Source organism: Lissotriton vulgaris, chromosome 7 (genome assembly GCF_964263255.1).
Source record: "Lissotriton vulgaris chromosome 7, aLisVul1.2, whole genome shotgun sequence".
Taxonomy (NCBI): Eukaryota; Metazoa; Chordata; class Amphibia; order Caudata; family Salamandridae; genus Lissotriton; species Lissotriton vulgaris.
This window is the reverse complement of record NC_141695.1, coordinates 163830940-163848646: the sequence shown is the minus strand read 5'-3', so window position 1 is coordinate 163848646 and position 17707 is coordinate 163830940. Positions and strand designations below refer to the sequence as shown.

The window sequence follows — 17707 nt, the reverse complement described above, 5'->3', positions numbered from 1 at the left end:
GAGAAAAGAAGGAAAACGAATGAGTTGTGGGGAAAAAATGAAAAAGAACAAACAAGTTGTAAGAAGGAAGAAAATAGAACGAATGGGATGAGAAATAATATAAAACGGAAGAAAACTGTTGAAGTAAAGGAAAGAAGGAAAAAAAGAAAGAAGAAAGAAAGAAACAGAAAGAACGAAAGAAAAAAAAGAAAGAAAGAAAGACCCACCCAAAGCAAGGCTGAAACGATTATTGGAGGGAAGAGTAAGAAACTGTAAAGAAAACGAAAACAGACAAATGATTCGACGGTGTATTGCTAGGAGTTGAGAGGGGAAAGGGTGCCACGGAAAAAGAGGGAAAGGAGAAAAATGCGAAAACTGAGAATGAGAGATGACGCTGGAGAATGACCATGACGTATGTACTGTACTTGAAGTGAATCATGCCGCCCTGCCTTCTGGCCGCCTCCCCCCGCCGCACCCTGCAAGATTAAAAGCATCTCGTTTCACAGAAAAATCAACCCAGTACTTCCCTCCAAAGCGGCTTGGTGCGCAGACACCTCTCCTGCACCTGCCCTGGGCTTGTCTTCATCGTCAGCACCAGAGGAGACAGACAGCCTCTCCCCTGCACCTGCCCAGGATTTGTCCCCATCGGCATCACCAGAGGAGACAGACACCTTCTACCCTGCACCTGAGCCCCGGATAGGGCACGCACTCCCTCTCTGCACGTGCCCAGGGCTAGCACCGCTGCACTTCAGCAGCCCTTGAAAGGAACAAGCAAGTGGCCTAAACTGCTGCACTCTTTCGGAACACACACCGAACCATAGCGCCAAGAAGCGCGGCTCCTTCTGCTTCTAACTGCTGCACACTATTTGTAACCGGCATCTGAGAGGCATGGGGCGCTGCCCCCTCCTCCCCTGACTGCCCCCCTCTCTGAGAGGAACGACCACAGGAAGGCGGGAAGGACATAGCTGCATCCAGGGTCCCAGCTACAGGTAAGGCTCTGACGTCATCTGTAAATGTCTGTGGTGCCTCTGATGCTTTTCTGCATGTACAGAGCCCGAAATGTCTTCACAGCCCCTTCACAGCAATTCGTCGCAATAAAAGTTGGGTGAAGCACGGGCAGTAGAGCTCCCTGGAAGTTTGGGCTAATTAGAATTCTACCCATAAATCCAGCTGGGAGAGGTACCTGTCTATCATAATACATGTTTTGCATTATATCTAAGAACCCGCTCTCTATTTATTTTAACATCTGTATATGAAACACTTCCGGTCACGTTCTCTAGACCTCATAGAACAGTAAATACCAGTGGCTATTGTTATATCAACTCAGTAGTACTCATGTTATCGACCTCAGAAGTATGAAAGGCAGATCCTTCAAAGATTTACACCTATGATCTACAGATTGCGCTCGGGCTGTCGCAGCAGCTGCGTTGACCCACTGAGCAACCGTACGTCGCGTTGTGTCTGGACTTCCTATAAGATTATATTATTTGTGGGCGATACTAGTTTTAAAGCAATATACATTTGATGAAAGTTCATTAAAGATCCGTGAAGTAGGCGCGTTGATCTTTGTTTGTGTAGAGGAAGGATGGGTTGGTGTCATGTAAAGGGAAACTTTGGGGCTGAGTTTTCTTGAACCGAAATGCGTTTATTTGCGAATGAAAGAGCATTAATATAGCGTCAAATGCACTCACGGTTGTCTCTAGGCGCTTTCCTGCGTGAAGACGCAGGTAAGGACAAGGGGGCAGATTTACAAGCTCCGTGCGCCACTTTTGCGTTATTTTCCCCATGTTAAAAATGACGCAAATTTGGGGCAAAGGGTTTGTAAATCTGCGGAGAGAAGTTTACAGCAAACAGGTTTTGAAGTCTGGATAAGAACTTGGCGGTCGGATTGCAAAGTGATCTTTCAAATGTACATTAAATGCGATTCTAGTTCTGCCCTCAATATGGGGCCAAATCCCTGGCTAGGGTAAGAGGTGTCACTATTCACTGAAAAGAGGCCGTTTTCACAAACACAATGTTTGTGAAAACGGCATCTTTTCAGTGCCACATATTAAAGGTGGGCAGATTGCACAGTGGGTTGAGGTGTGCGCGCAATCCTTTGCCACAAACTTAGAAGTCATGCAACTTGCAAGGATTTCCACTGGGTGAAAACCAAAGATTTCGAACAGTTTGCCAGGATCAATGCATCGTGAGGACAGGTGGGCGCACTTAGAAATCACAGCTTTACTGGACCCCAGACACAAGCCTCAGAAACCTCTCCTCACTGGGTTCTGCAATATTTCACCAGTAGGGTCTGCAAGATCTCATGTACATGGCCTGCAAGATCCCACCGGCAGGGACTGCAAGATCTCACCTGGCGGGTCTTCATGATCTCACCAGTAGTGTCTACAAGATCTCACACATATGATCTGCAAGATCTAATCTGTAGTGTCTGCAAGATCTCACACACAGGGTCTGTAAGATCTCACCTGTAGGGTCATCAAGGTCTAATCTGTAGGGTCTGCAAGATCCCACTGGTAGGGACAGCAAGATCTCACCTGTAGTGTCAGAAAGATCCCAGCAGTAGGGCCTGTAAGATCTCACCTGTAGGGTCAGCAAGATCTCACCTGTAGGGTGTTCAAGATCTCACCTGTAGGGTCAGCAAGATCTCACACATAGGGTCTGAATGATCTCACCTGTATGGTCTGCAAGATCTCAGCTGTATGGTCTGAAAGATCTCACACATAGGGTCTGCAAGGTCTCACCAGTAGGGTCTGCAAGCTCTTACTAGAAGAATCTGAACGATCTCACACATAGGGTCTGCAAGATCCTAAACACAGGACCTAAAATATCTCACTGGTAGATTAGACAAGCCCTCACCAGCAGTATTTGTATCAAGTAACCAGCTGTGTCTTTAATAACTCGTCAGTAGAGTTCTGTAGAATTTCATCAGTAGTGTCTTCACCGCGTCATTGATAGTGTCTGAAAGACATAGTAGTCAGTAAAGTCTGCTCAGAAATGTCTACAATACCTGATGGGTAGTGTCACCAAGCCGCGGTCAGTAGTGGTGTGTGCACTCATTTCAGAAGTGTCTGCAAAGAGTGACCAATGGTGCCTGCAGGACCTGGAGTGGTGTCTGTAAGACCTGACCAGTAGCCTCACTACTTAGGTTATTACATGATTAGAACACTTGGCAAATAACATTATCTACATTATGGACATTAAAAGATAGTGTATACAGGATGATGGCAGAAGAGGTGGACATTAAAATATAACATATACCGCATGATGGCAGAAGAGATGGACATTAAAAGATAGTATATACCGGATGAAGGCAGAAGAGGTGGACATTAAAATATAGTACATTACAGATGATGACAGAAGAGATGGACATTGAAAGTTGATATTTTTTGTTAGCCTAGTCGTATTTTCTGCACATAACTTGGTACCCCTGGCCTGACTTAGGGTGCGTGCCCTAATCTGGAGTTCCAGCAGATGTTAAACTTGCAAATAGTGTAGACTCTGCTGGCTAGGTCTTGAAGACACTAATTATGAGGCCTTGCAGACACTACTCACTAAGTCATTCAAGTTCAGACACTGCTGGTGAGCTTGTACAGACTTTACCGCTTCGCTGTTGTAAATATAACTGGTAAGTCATAAACTACTGGTCAGGTCTTAAGACCTTGTAGACCATACGGATGAAATGTTGCAGCCACTACATGTGCAGTCTTGAGACTCTATGAGATCTTACAGACACCCCTGGGAGATGTTGCAGATACTAGTAATTTACTACTTCAGTATCCAAAGTGTCTATGATCTCATGTTAGTTTTTATTCCTATTCTCTCATTCCTTTTTACTTTATCTTCATATAAAACCATGCAGTTTCCCTCATGCGACGTTTAGTTTGTGACTTTCCAGTCACACAATTAAGCACTTTATAATTCATTGTATGACGTCATTGTACAGCTCACAGAACATTTTGGGCATACTTATTGACATTTAAAAGTAGGTCAACGTAAGCACGACCTGCAGCTTTGACCTTGCCACACCTCAACTATTTGAGCACTTGAAAATCCAGTTTCACCATTGAAAAATCTATGTGTGCTGATTCGAGGGAGACTTCCACATTCCAGCTGCTGTCTGGCCATCTTCCCTTTTGAGAACACCATGAGCTTGAGAGTTTTCTTTATTGGAAACCTTTATTGTATATGCTAATGAGCATTTAATGAGCCTTTTTCCTTATATAATTGCCTCTTGATTTAAAAAAAAAAAACAGTCTAGTAGCAGATATTAGAAGGTGTGGACGATTATTGAGTATTCGCTCGTGAGATGAGTGTACAAATTACTTTCCTGCAATTAGAGACACTATTCGGCAGGCAGAACCCCGATATTCCGAAGAGCACCACTAAATTCTCCCACCTGTCTCTCTTTGCGGAGACATGTATCACTGTGTGGTCTCAATACAGTAGAAAAGCTCCTTTTTAGTCATTTGAGAAGTGGACTATGGAAAAGTGACTGCAATAACCTACCTTGCTTCCACCGGTACAGCATTATTATATGTATGTCGGAGTATTAGATTTTAGAAGGATTTTCTGTGGCAAGTTTCTGGAAAATCCCTGTTCACATAATCAATTGCTTTACTTTTATTCCTCACTAGGAATGGCGGACCCGGCACTCAAAAAGGAATCAACGCTGGAAAAAGTGGGCAGGCGCATCTTCACATTACTCTTTGCTGCGTTGGTCCTCGGAGGCCTGAGCTGGGCGTATATCAATGGCTTCCCTTTAGCAAATGACCAGTTCAACATTGTAGCCTTTGGCCTCTATGGGGCTTTCTTGACAGTTCACCTGCTCATCCAGAGCTCCTTTGCCTTCCTGGAGCACCGGCGCATGCGCAGACGCTGCATGAACTGCAGCTATACTAAGTCGGTGGCCCTCACCATCTCAGCCTACCAGGAGGATATAGCCTACCTGCGCGAGTGTCTGATATCTGTCAAGAACATACAGTATCCTCCGGAGAAGCTGCAGATCATCATGGTAATTGACGGCAACCGAGAGGAAGACCAGTACATGATGGATATGTTCATGGAGATCTTCCGTGACGAGAACGTGGGCTCCTACGTCTGGGAGCACAACTATCACTCCTGGAAACCGGGGGAGACGCCGTCCTCTGGCGAGCCAACTTACGAGAACCCCAACGACTTATCCCAATACAATGAGATTGAGGCAGTGGATCCTGGCAGGGTAGCGGTGGAGGAGCTGATCCAGACCAAGCGCTGCGTGTGCATCATGCAGAAGTGGGGCGGGAAGCGCGAAGTGATGTACACCGCCATGAAGGCGCTGGGCGACTCTGTGGACTACATCCAGGTAAGGAATAAGAGCATGGGTGTGGGATTATGCGGCAGGGTCTTTATCTGTTCGTCTTTGGGTTAGTCTATGAGGAGATGGGTCAAAGCGCCAACAAGCAGGTGCCTCAAAGTAACTCTTCCTCGTCTCCACAAGCATTTCAGAAGCACCAGACTGGCGCCCACCAGCTGTCTAAGATTGCTGGCATATCCCCTGCTTTATCATCAAGTCATCATCCAGATACACAAAGAGATTAGGACGCATCCTTTGGTTTCTCCTGTGTTGACGCACAATTGGCTGCCACGCACCAACGCAGGCATCTTTGCACCAAGTTGGGGGTGCCTGTGTTATGTGGATGATTGTATTTTTTGCAGGAAGGGACACCTTCCTGTACAAAAACAATCACTGATGTTGGTTTCCTCTTTTTATGTGTGCTGAAGTATGCAGCACGCATAGAGAGAATAAAAAACGAGGAGAAATAAAATTATTTCTACCCGTTGCAACTCCTTATGCGTCCCCTGGGGAGGCGTAGGATTCGGACACAACCCCAGGTTTACGAAATGTTGTAAATCTGGGAATGCGGCAGAATCCATGGGTATTTTGTGGGAACACCCACCACAAAACACCCCTGGCACACCCCATGCACACAAAGAGATGCGTATAAAGGGGTCATATTTACAAGTCCATTAAAAGCCATGCAGAGTGGCTTTGCTTGTCCTTATAAATATGGGCCAGCACACTGCGCCACTTGTGCATTAAAAAAAGTGACACATAGGTGGCGGAAGGTGCTTGAAAATAAGCCCTTTTGAATTTATGTAATTCGGCAGTATTTTGGTTTCCCCATCACAGGAATGATTTTTTTCTGAATAGATATTACTCTCCTGAGTTCAGTCAACAAACCCTAAAGGGTTTTAGCCAATATATTTCAGAAGTTAAGATTAAAGTGGCTCATTGCCCATGTTTCTTTTAAATGGATAGTGGGACTTTGTCCTGCCAGACGCTCCGGAGTATCTTGGCGCCACCTGAGGCTGATAGTGAACATTGTTAGTGCTTCTTATGCTCTCCGTCCAGTCATGTCTAGCTTTGCTCCCAGTCTTCTTCTTTAACTCCCTCCCCATTCTTGAGAACTCAGGGGGTAACTAGCGCACTTTATAAAAAAAAATTAATCAATGTAACCTTGGTGAAAAAGTACTAACCCATCCTTGCCCCCGCAGGTGTGCGACTCTGACACCAAGCTGGACCCCCTGGCCACCCTGGAGCTGGTCAAGGTTCTGGAGTCCGACGATCGGAATGGGGCAGTGGGCGGAGACGTGCGAATCCTGAACCTCAACGAGTCCTACGTCAGTTTCATGAGCAGTCTCCGCTACTGGATCGCCTTCAACGTGGAGCGCGCGTGCCAGTCCTACTTCAACTGCGTGTCCTGCATCAGCGGCCCGCTAGGTGAGCCCCTTCCGCTGGACCAGCGCCACCTCAGGGCGCAGTGTGCACTTTCACCCTGCAGAGTAGCACCATTTCTGCTCCAACGAGACCCTCAGATAGCCCTATCAATTCACCCTGGCCCTAGTGGTGCAGCATAATGTGGGCCCTAATGCAAGCAAGGGGAATGGACCCTGTCCCTCTGGTGAGGTGGTAAAAGCTAGCCATAATTGGGATACATTCCAATGCTGTAGTGACAGTTATACCCTTCATGGATTCAATTATTTAAATCTCCCATCCTCAGCGCCCCTTCTTTTATGGTCAGAAAGCGCAGGCAGCATGGGTGTCTGGCAGCGCCATCTACTGTTGCAATTTAAGAATAATACAAGGCATCGCTAATGCACTCCGGGCCTGATGTTCAAAGGGCGTTTTACTTGCAAAGGTCACATTTGAGCCATTGTGACTGCAACATGGCTTTTATAAATATACACAACTCAAATTTATTTTCAGTCACAGGTTACCAAATCGCATTTTGGGCTTTAAAATAAAATCAAGTTCGGTATTTGAAAGGTGTGTATAAAGGGAGTCCCTACCAAATACAGATTTCTTAACTTTTGTACTAACGTTTTGCAACTGAAATCCAGTCGCTAAACATTATTTTTTTACTACCAATTGCAAAGTAGTGGTAATCATTCACAAACGGGAATGGGATCTGGGGATGGGGTCCCTAGGGAAAATTTTCCCTCTGTGAAGACCGGTAAAAATATTTTTTACGAGCAGCCGTGATGCCTGGGACCACTGCCTCCTCCTATAAAATGTTTGTAGAAGTGTAAAGTTTAGTTCTTTTCTTTTAAAGTATCCCCTGGTCAACCAACCTCATGCATATTAATGAAGTAGTTTGATTTACGACTATGAGTCGGCATTTTGTGAAGCAACCTATTTTTATATAGGCTGGTTCACAAAATACCCATGCATTAGGTAGAAGTCGGTGCACAAAATGCAACCACTTTTACTGTAATGATTTTAGTAGATTGCAAATGAGAAATTGCAAATAGTTACTTGCACAATTTACAATTTCCTATTAGGAATCTTTGTACATTATTCCTGGCCTGCTGCACCACCTGCCATCCTAAAATAACGAAGCTCCAGACCGTGAGAATTGTTAGTAACCTGCTCTTTGTCGCCCCTGTAGGTCTCTACAGGAATGACCTCCTGCAGCAGTTCCTGGAGTCCTGGTACAATCAGAAGTTCCTGGGGACTCACTGCACGTTTGGGGATGACCGGCACCTCACCAACCGCATGCTCAGCATTGGATACGCCACAAAGTAAGTCCAAGGCTCTGATGTGGCCATTGATGATGCGTCAAACCTGGCCATCGGCCTTTGCTTCTCATTGCCACACTGGCAGTAAGAGGGAGGATACTTACAGAGTATAGAGACCCCAGACTATTCCTCCATTAGGAAGCAACGTGTAGATGGGTGCTCGTTTAAATATATAGCACGCAGGATGTGTGTTTGTGCTCCTAACTGTATTGACTATACAGTGGCAGCCATAGAAACGCTTCTCACTCACTATAGACGTGCATAGACTGACAACCAGAGAGACGCTCCTCACTCACCAGAGAAATATGTAGACTGATAGTAAGCAAAGTGTTTCTCACTGACTGTAGAAATACATAGACTGATAGCATGAGAGGTGTTTCTCACTGACTGTGGAAATATATAGACTGATAGCATGAGTGGTGTTTCTCACTGACTGTAGAAATATATAGACTGATAGCATGAGTGGTGTTTCTCACTGACTGTAGAAATATATAGACTGATAGCATGAGAGGTGTTTCTCAAGGACTGTAGAAATATATAGACTGATAGCATGAGTGGTGTTTCTCACTGACTGTAGAAATATATAGACTGATAGCATGAGTGGTGTTTCTCACTGACTGTAGAAATATATAGACTGATAGCATGAGTGGTGTTTCTCACTGACTGTAGAAATATATAGACTGATAGCATGAGAGGTGTTTCTCAAGGACTGTAGAAATATATAGACTGATAGCATGAGTGGTGTTTCTCACTGACTGTAGAAATATATAGACTGATAGCATGAGTGGTGTTTCTCACTGACTGTAGAAATATATAGACTGATAGCATGAGTGGTGTTTCTCACTGACTGTAGAAATATATAGACTGATAGCATGAGAGGTGTTTCTCAAGGACTGTAGAAATATATAGACTGATAGCATGAGTGGTGTTTCTCACTGACTGTAGAAATATATAGACTGATAGCATGAGTGGTGTTTCTCACTGACTGCAGTAATACATAGACCGATAGCATGAGAGGTGTTTCTCACTGACGATAGAAATACATAGACTGATAGCATGAGAGGTGTTTCTCACTGACTGTAGAAATATATAGACTGATAGCATGAGAGGTGTTTCTCACTGACGTTAGAAATACATAGACTGATAGCATGAGAGGTGTTGCTCAAGGACTGTAGAAATATATAGACTGATAGCATGAGTGGTGTTTCTCACTGACTGTAGAAATATATAGACTGATAGCATGAGTGGTGTTTCTCACTGACTGTAGAAATATATAGACTGATAGCATGAGTGGTGTTTCTCACTGACTGTAGAAATATATAGACTGATAGCATGAGAGGTGTTTCTCAAGGACTGTAGAAATATATAGACTGATAGCATGAGTGGTGTTTCTCACTGACTGTAGAAATATATAGACTGATAGCATGAGTGGTGTTTCTCACTGACTGCAGTAATACATAGACCGATAGCATGAGAGGTGTTTCTCACTGACGGTAGAAATACATAGACTGATAGCATGAGAGGTGTTTCTCACTGACGTTAGAAATACATAGACTGATAGCAGGAGAGGTGTTTCTCACTGACTGTAGAAATACATAGACTGATAGCATGAGAGTTGTTTCTCACTGACGTTAGAAATACATAGACTGATAGCATGAGAGGTGTTTCTCACTGACGTTAGAAATACATAGAATGATAGCATGAGAGGTGTTTCTCACTGACTGTAGAAATACATAGACTGATAGCATGAGAGTTGTTTCTCACTGACGTTAGAAATACATAGACTGATAGCAGGAGAGGTGTTTCTCACTGACTGCAGAAATACATAGACTGATAGCATGAGAGGTGTTTCTCACTGACGTTAGAAATACATAGACTGATAGCATGAGAGGTGTTTCTCACTGACTGTAGAAATACATAGACCGATAGCATGAGAGGTGTTTCTCACTGACGTTAGAAATACATAGACTGATAGCATGAGAGGTGTTTCTCACTGACTGCAGAAATACATAGACTGATAGCATGAGAGGTGTTTCTCACTGACTGTAGAAATACATAGACTGATAGCATGAGAGGTGTTTCTCAAGGACTGTAGAAATATATAGACTGATAGCATGAGTGGTGTTTCTCACTGACTGTAGAAATATATAGACTGATAGCATGAGTGGTGTTTCTCACTGACTGCAGTAATACATAGACCGATAGCATGAGAGGTGTTTCTCACTGACGGTAGAAATACATAGACTGATAGCATGAGAGGTGTTTCTCACTGACGTTAGAAATACATAGACTGATAGCAGGAGAGGTGTTTCTCACTGACTGTAGAAATACATAGACTGATAGCATGAGAGTTGTTTCTCACTGACGTTAGAAATACATAGACTGATAGCAGGAGAGGTGTTTCTCACTGACGTTAGAAATACATAGACTGATAGCATGAGAGGTGTTTCTCACTGACTGTAGAAATACATAGACTGATAGCATGAGAGTTGTTTCTCACTGACGTTAGAAATACATAGACTGATAGCAGGAGAGGTGTTTCTCACTGACTGCAGAAATACATAGACTGATAGCATGAGAGGTGTTTCTCACTGACGTTAGAAATACATAGACTGATAGCATGAGAGGTGTTTCTCACTGACTGTAGAAATACATAGACCGATAGCATGAGAGGTGTTTCTCACTGACGTTAGAAATACATAGACTGATAGCATGAGAGGTGTTTCTCACTGACTGCAGAAATACATAGACTGATAGCATGAGAGGTGTTTCTCACTGACTGTAGAAATACATAGACTGATAGCATGAGAGGTGTTTCTCACTGATTGTAGAAATATATAGACTGATAGTAAGAGAGGTGTTTCTCACTGACTATAGGAATACATAGACTGATAGCATGAGAGGTGTTTCCCACTGACTACAGAAATACATAGACTGATAACATGAGAGGTGTTTCTCACTGATTATAGGAATACATGTACCAACAGCACGAGAGGTGTTTCTGACCGACCAGATAGATATATAAACCTGACAGCAAGGAGAAGATCTTACAAACAGAAATATATAAACTTGCAGAAGGTGAAATCTTTTTCACTGTTCAAAAATTAGAATTACACTAGGCAGGGTCTCAATGACGGAGAATGAAATGTACATTGACAATAAAAGATGGGGTGGCTACTGGATAAAAACATTAACACATTGACAGGAAAGGAGGGGTGTGTTACTAAACCATACACACATTACAAGCAAGATCAGAGCTACTAACTGACAATGGAAAGTTATACCCTGAGAGAGAGAGAGGGGTGTCTTGGACTGTACTTAGATACACACAATCTCAGGAAGTGAGGTAGATATGAGTGCCCATAAAACCACAGAAGCAGAGACAGTGAGAAACATGATTCGAATGGCCATAGAGACAGCGATCCTGACAGCAAACGCGACTCACATTTCACTGAAATTTGAAAACTATAGCATTAGAGGTGCCTCTCACACAAAAATAGAGGCCAGAGTGTCGCATTACCGAGCATTTACACATTGAGGGCTATAGGGGTATATATATATGTTCACATTTAGCCCGATTCACAGAACTAACTTAAGACAAAATCCTAAACTTACTACCATTTGGTATTCACTGAAGACACTTACTCATTTTGGTATTCACAGAAGACACTTACTCATTGATGAGTAAGTGCCTTCTGTGATTACCAAAATGAGTAACTTTCCTATTTTGAGTAACCTACTTATTTTGAGTAACTTACTCATTTTGAGTAACTTACTCATTTTAGTATTCACTGAAGACACTTACTCATTGTTGAGAAAGTGCCTTCTGTGAATACCAAAATGATAAGTGACTTCTGTGAATACCAAAATGAGTAAGTGACTTCTGTGAATACCGAAATGAGTAAGTGCCTTCTGTGAATCCCAAAATGGTAGTAAGTTTAGGATTTTGTCTAAAGTTAGTTCTGTGCATTGGGCCCGTTGTGACAGTTGTCCAGCTTGTTCTTCATTGCTATTGCTATAGGTTGTCTAACTACATTTCCATATCTCTTCACCAGATATACAGCAAGGTCCAAGTGTTACTCGGAGACCCCAGGTCAGTTCCTGCGCTGGCTGAACCAGCAGACACGGTGGACCAAGTCCTACTTCCGGGAGTGGCTCTACAACGCCCTCTGGTGGCACAAGCACCACCTCTGGATGACGTATGAGTCCATCGTCTCTGGCATCTTCCCGTTCTTTGTCACCGCCACAGTGATCAAGCTCTTCTTCACAGGCAGTCTGTGGAATATCCTCTGGGTGCTGATCTGCATCCAGATCATCGCCACGTTGAAGGCCCTCTACGCCTGCTGGCTGCGCGGTAACATGGTCATGATCTTCATGTCTCTCTATGCCATGCTCTACATGGTAGGCCTGCTCCCCACCAAGTACTTTGCCATCCTCACCATGAACAAGAGCAGCTGGGGCACATCTGGCAGGAAGAAGATGGTGGGTAACTATATGCCTCTGCTTCCTCTCTCCATCTGGGGCCTCGTCTTGTTGGCCGGCTTGGCATATACTATTGGTTTTTCAGTTCCTCCCAAAAAAGACTGGAATGACCCAAAGAGCGTGCAGGAGAAGGACTACCTTATTTATGGTTCTGTCGCCTACGTGAGCTACTGGGCCTTCATGATCCTCCTGTACTGGATCTGGATCAAACGTGTGTGCCGGAAGAGGAGGGACTACTATACAGTGCATGTGTAATGGGCCCTAGGCATGGTCTAGGATCGGTATATGAAGAAGAGACAATGATCCCCAGGGGAAGCGAGTTAAGCCGCCACTTCCTGCCACCTTTGCACTGATTCTGTTGACACTAGAAAGGCAATCATTTCTTTTCACCAGTGTTGACTCACTTTAGGTTGACATCAGTCACGACTGGTTTGTCCGAGAGATGTCCTCTTAGTCCTGCCGTCTTGGTGCTCAGTGAAACCTGCATGTGTATTTTGGTTTAGTGTTCAATGCTTGAGATGTAGTTGAGGCACCTTATGAGCAAGTTCCCAAAGGCTGAGCTAAGTCACGAAAGGAGTGGACTCATGACTGTAAAGGGAATGGACAGGAGGCATCACACTAAAAGATCACACTGTTAGGCCAAGCAGTATCAACATGTCTGCCAATGTACTTCTCATGAGTGGATAACAAAACTGCATGGAGGGAACTTAAGATCTGGTGCTGCTTTGATAGCTCTGTGGGAAATGAAATAAACAAAGGCCCAGATTGGCATATAAAACCTGCAATGCACAGCAGCAGGTGAAATTGCTGCTATACGTTGCGTGAGTTGGGAGAAAGCGGAACAGTGCCATACCTACAAAGATGCGATGATGTTCTGCTCTCATCCTGCACTAGTGCACTTTATGCTGCCATGCACCAACGCAGACACCCTTGCACCATACTGCATTGTGATCCTCATAGAAGGGGCGCCTTCCTGCAGAAAAACTATGCTGAAATGCAATTTCCTTTTTGTAAGTGGGTTGGAGAATTTATGACGAGGAAAACACAGGGGGAAATTAAAATAGTTCTCCTCGTTATGCTCGCCTCAGACAGACATAGGATATTGGTGTAAATCTATGTCTATAACACTTTGTAGATATGGATTTGTGTGAAAATTCATGGGTGGATGCACAGGAACATTAAAAAACCACGCATAGAACACCTCCTTGATGCAAAGTAATGCAAGGGAGTGCATTGCACTGTGTTGTGTTACTTTGGGTGCCAATCCAAGCTACAGCAGGACTTGTGTTGGATTGTATATGCCAACCCAACACTTTGTGTCTGGGCTGATTTAAAATAGTAACATAAACCTGACAAAGTGTTTGTAAATCTGGAGATAAGTCTCAATGACCAGTGTCTTGGAGAAAACCTCTTGAAATCAGAGATCTCTCCTGCAACCTACTTTATCGCACGACGGCAACTCAGAGTACTGTTTACGCACTGGCTCCCAGAAAACTCTTCTGGTGCACATGACATTTTGTTATTAGATCAATGCTGCTTTCTCTACAGATGTTAATATTTATTTTTCATACATCTTATTTAAATATTGTAAATATCAACAGATGTTCTATGTAAATGTGTTTAATATGGACCTTTTATAAATAAAATTAACTTATTTTTTAGCTCTATCGTTTTTGTTTTTTGTGTATTTTACATTTCTGACCAAAGCAAAACTCATGAAATTTCACAATCACAAATAAACAGCAAAACATCATTCACAGACAGCAGCCGAGCATAGCTCTGTAACACACAGAACAGGCACAGCACAGGCAACAGTGCAAGCTTAACTCACTCGTAGAACAGCTGAATCATGCACTGCAGATGACTCTCAAAGAACTCAGACAGTGCACACACCCCTCATAGGCAGCACAGACAGCATCAGAGCACAGCTCTGCCACACACGGAACAGGCACAGCACAGGCAGCAGGGCAAGCTTAACTCACTCGTAGAACAGCTGCAGCATGCACTTCAGGTGCTTCTCAAACAACTCGGACAGTGCACACATCCCTCACAGGCAGCACAGACAGCTGCAGAGCACAGCTCTGTAACACACAGAACAGGCACAGCACAGGCAGCAGTACAAGCTTAACTCAATCATAGAACAGCTGCAGCATGCACTGCAGGTGTCTCTCAAAGAACTCAGACAGTGCACAGATCCCTCACAGGCAGCACAGACAGCAGCAGAGCACAGCTCTGCCACACACAGAACAGGCACAGCACAGGCAGCAGTGCAAGCTTAACTCACTCGTAGAACAGCTGCAGCATGCACAGCAGGTGTCTCTCAAACAACTCGGACAGTGCACAGATCCCTCACAGGCAGCACAGACAGCAGCAGAGCACAGCTCTGCCACACACAGAACAGGCACAGCACAGGCAGCAGTGGAAGCTTAACTCACTCATAGAACAGCTGCAGCATGCACTGCAGGTGTCTCTCAAAGAACTCAGACAGTGCACACACCCCTCACAGGCAGCACAGACAGCAGCCGAGCATAGCTCTGTAACACACAGAACAGGCACAGCACAGGCAACAGTGCAAGCTTAACTCACTCGTAGAACAGCTGAATCATGCACTGCAGATGACTCTCAAAGAACTCAGACAGTGCACACACCCCTCATAGGCAGCACAGACAGCAGCAGAGCACAGCTCTGCCACACACGGAACAGGCACAGCACAGGCAGCAGGGCAAGCTTAACTCACTCGTAGAACAGCTGCAGCATGCACTTCAGGTGCTTCTCAAACAACTCAGACAGTGCACAGATCCCTCACAGGCAGCACAGAGAGCAGCAGAGCACAGCTCTGCCACACACGGAACAGGCACAGCACAGGCAGCAGGGCAAGCTTAACTCACTCGTAGAACAGCTGCAGCATGCACTTCAGGTGCTTCTCAAACAACTCGGACAGTGCACACATCCCTCACAGGCAGCACAGACAGCTGCAGAGCACAGCTCTGTAACACACAGAACAGGCACAGCACAGGCAGCAGTACAAGCTTAACTCAATCATAGAACAGCTGCAGCATGCACTGCAGGTGTCTCTCAAAGAACTCAGACAGTGCACAGATCCCTCACAGGCAGCACAGACAGCAGCAGAGCACAGCTCTGCCACACACAGAACAGGCACAGCACAGGCAGCAGTGCAAGCTTAACTCACTCGTAGAACAGCTGCAGCATGCACAGCAGGTGTCTCTCAAACAACTCGGACAGTGCACAGATCCCTCACAGGCAGCACAGACAGCAGCAGAGCACAGCTCTGCCACACACAGAACAGGCACAGCACAGGCAGCAGTGGAAGCTTAACTCACTCATAGAACAGCTGCAGCATGCACTTCAGGTGCTTCTCAAACAACTCAGACAGTGCACACACCCCTCACAGGCAGCACAGAGAGCAGCAGAGCACAGCTCTGCCACACACAGAACAGGCACAGCACTGGCAGCAGTGCAAGATTAACTCACTCGTAGAACAGCTGCAGCATGCACTGCAGGTGTCTCTCAAAGAACTCAGACAGTGCACACATCCCTCACAGGCAGCACAGACAGCTGCAGAGCACAGCTCTGTAACACACAGAACAGGCACAGCACAGGCAGCAGGGCAAGCTTAACTCACTCGTAGAACAGCTGCAGCATGCACTTCAGGTGCTTCTAAAACAACTCGGACAGTGCACACATCCCTCACAGGCAGCACAGACAGCTGCAGAGCACAGCTCTGCCACACACAGAACAGGCACAGCACTGGCAGCAGTGCAAGATTAACTCACTCGTAGAACAGCTGCAGCATGCACTGCAGGTGTCTCTCAAAGAACTCAGACAGTGCACACATCCCTCACAGGCAGCACAGACAGCTGCAGAGCACAGCTCTGTAACACACAGAACAGGCACAGCACAGGCAGCAGGGCAAGCTTAACTCACTCGTAGAACAGCTGCAGCATGCACTTCAGGTGCTTCTCAAACAACTCGGACAGTGCACACATCCCTCACAGGCAGCACAGACAGCTGCAGAGCACAGCTCTGTAACACACAGAACAGGCACAGCACAGGCAGCAGGGCAAGCTTAACTCACTCGTAGAACAGCTGCAGCATGCACTTCAGGTGCTTCTCAAACAACTCAGACAGTGCACAATCCCTCACAGGCAGCACAGACAGCAGCAGAGCACAGCTCCGCCACACACAGAACAGGCACAGCAGAGGCAGCAGTACAAGCTTAACTCAATCTTAGAACAGCTGCAGCATGCACTGCAGGTGCTTCTAAAACAACTCGGACAGTGCACACATCCCTCACAGGCAGCACAGAGAGCAGCAGAGCGCAGCTCTGCCACACACAGAACAGGCACAGCACAGGCAGCAGTTCAAGCTTAACTCACTCGTAGAACAGCTGCAGCATGCACTTCAGGTGCTTCTCAAACAACTCAGACAGTGCACACATCCCTCACAGGCAGCACAGACAGCTGCTGAGCACAGCTCTGCCACACACTGAACAGGCACAGCACTGGCAGCAGTGCAAGATTAACTCACTCGTAGAACAGCTGCAGCATGCACTGCAGGTGTCTCTCAAAGAACTCAGACAGTGCACAGATCCCTCACAGGCAGCACAGAGAGCAGCAGAGCACAGCTCTGCCACACAGAGAACAGGCACAGCACAGGCAGCAGTGCAAGCTTAACTCACTCATAGAACAGCTGCAGCATGCACAGCAGGTGTCTCTCAAACAACTCGGACAGTGCACACATCCCTCACAGGCAGCACAGACAGCAGCCAAGCACGGCTCTGCCACACACAGAACAGGCACAGCACTGGCAGCAGTGCAAGATTAACTCACTCGTAGAACAGCTGCAGCATGCACTGCAGGTGTCTCTCAAAGAACTCAGACAGTGCACACATCCCTCACAGGCAGCACAGACAGCTGCAGAGCACAGCTCTGTAACACACAGAACAGGCACAGCACAGGCAGCAGGGCAAGCTTAACTCACTCGTAGAACAGCTGCAGCATGCACTTCAGGTGCTGCTCAAACAACTCAGACAGTGCACAGATCCCTCACAGGCAGCACAGAGAGCAGCAGAGCACAGCTCTGCCACACACAGAACAGGCACAGCACAGGCAGCAGGGCAAGCTTAACTCACTCGTAGAACAGCTGCAGCATGCACTGCAGGTGT

The 17707-nt window shown here is 45.7% G+C and overlaps 1 protein-coding gene across 1 annotated transcript; it reads left to right on the top strand.

Annotated features, from left to right (window-relative positions):
* The first annotated feature begins 672 nt into the window (after positions 1–672).
* HAS1 (hyaluronan synthase 1) lies at positions 673–13796 on the top strand. The gene is made up of 5 exons (XM_086928568.1): positions 673–968; positions 4617–5323; positions 6517–6742; positions 7911–8043; positions 12096–13796. The coding sequence occupies exons 2-5, from the start codon at positions 4619–4621 to the stop codon at positions 12775–12777; spliced, it is 1746 nt and encodes a 581-aa protein (XP_086784694.1). The 5' UTR covers positions 673–968; positions 4617–4618; the 3' UTR covers positions 12778–13796.
* Positions 13797–17707: the final 3911 nt, after the last annotated feature.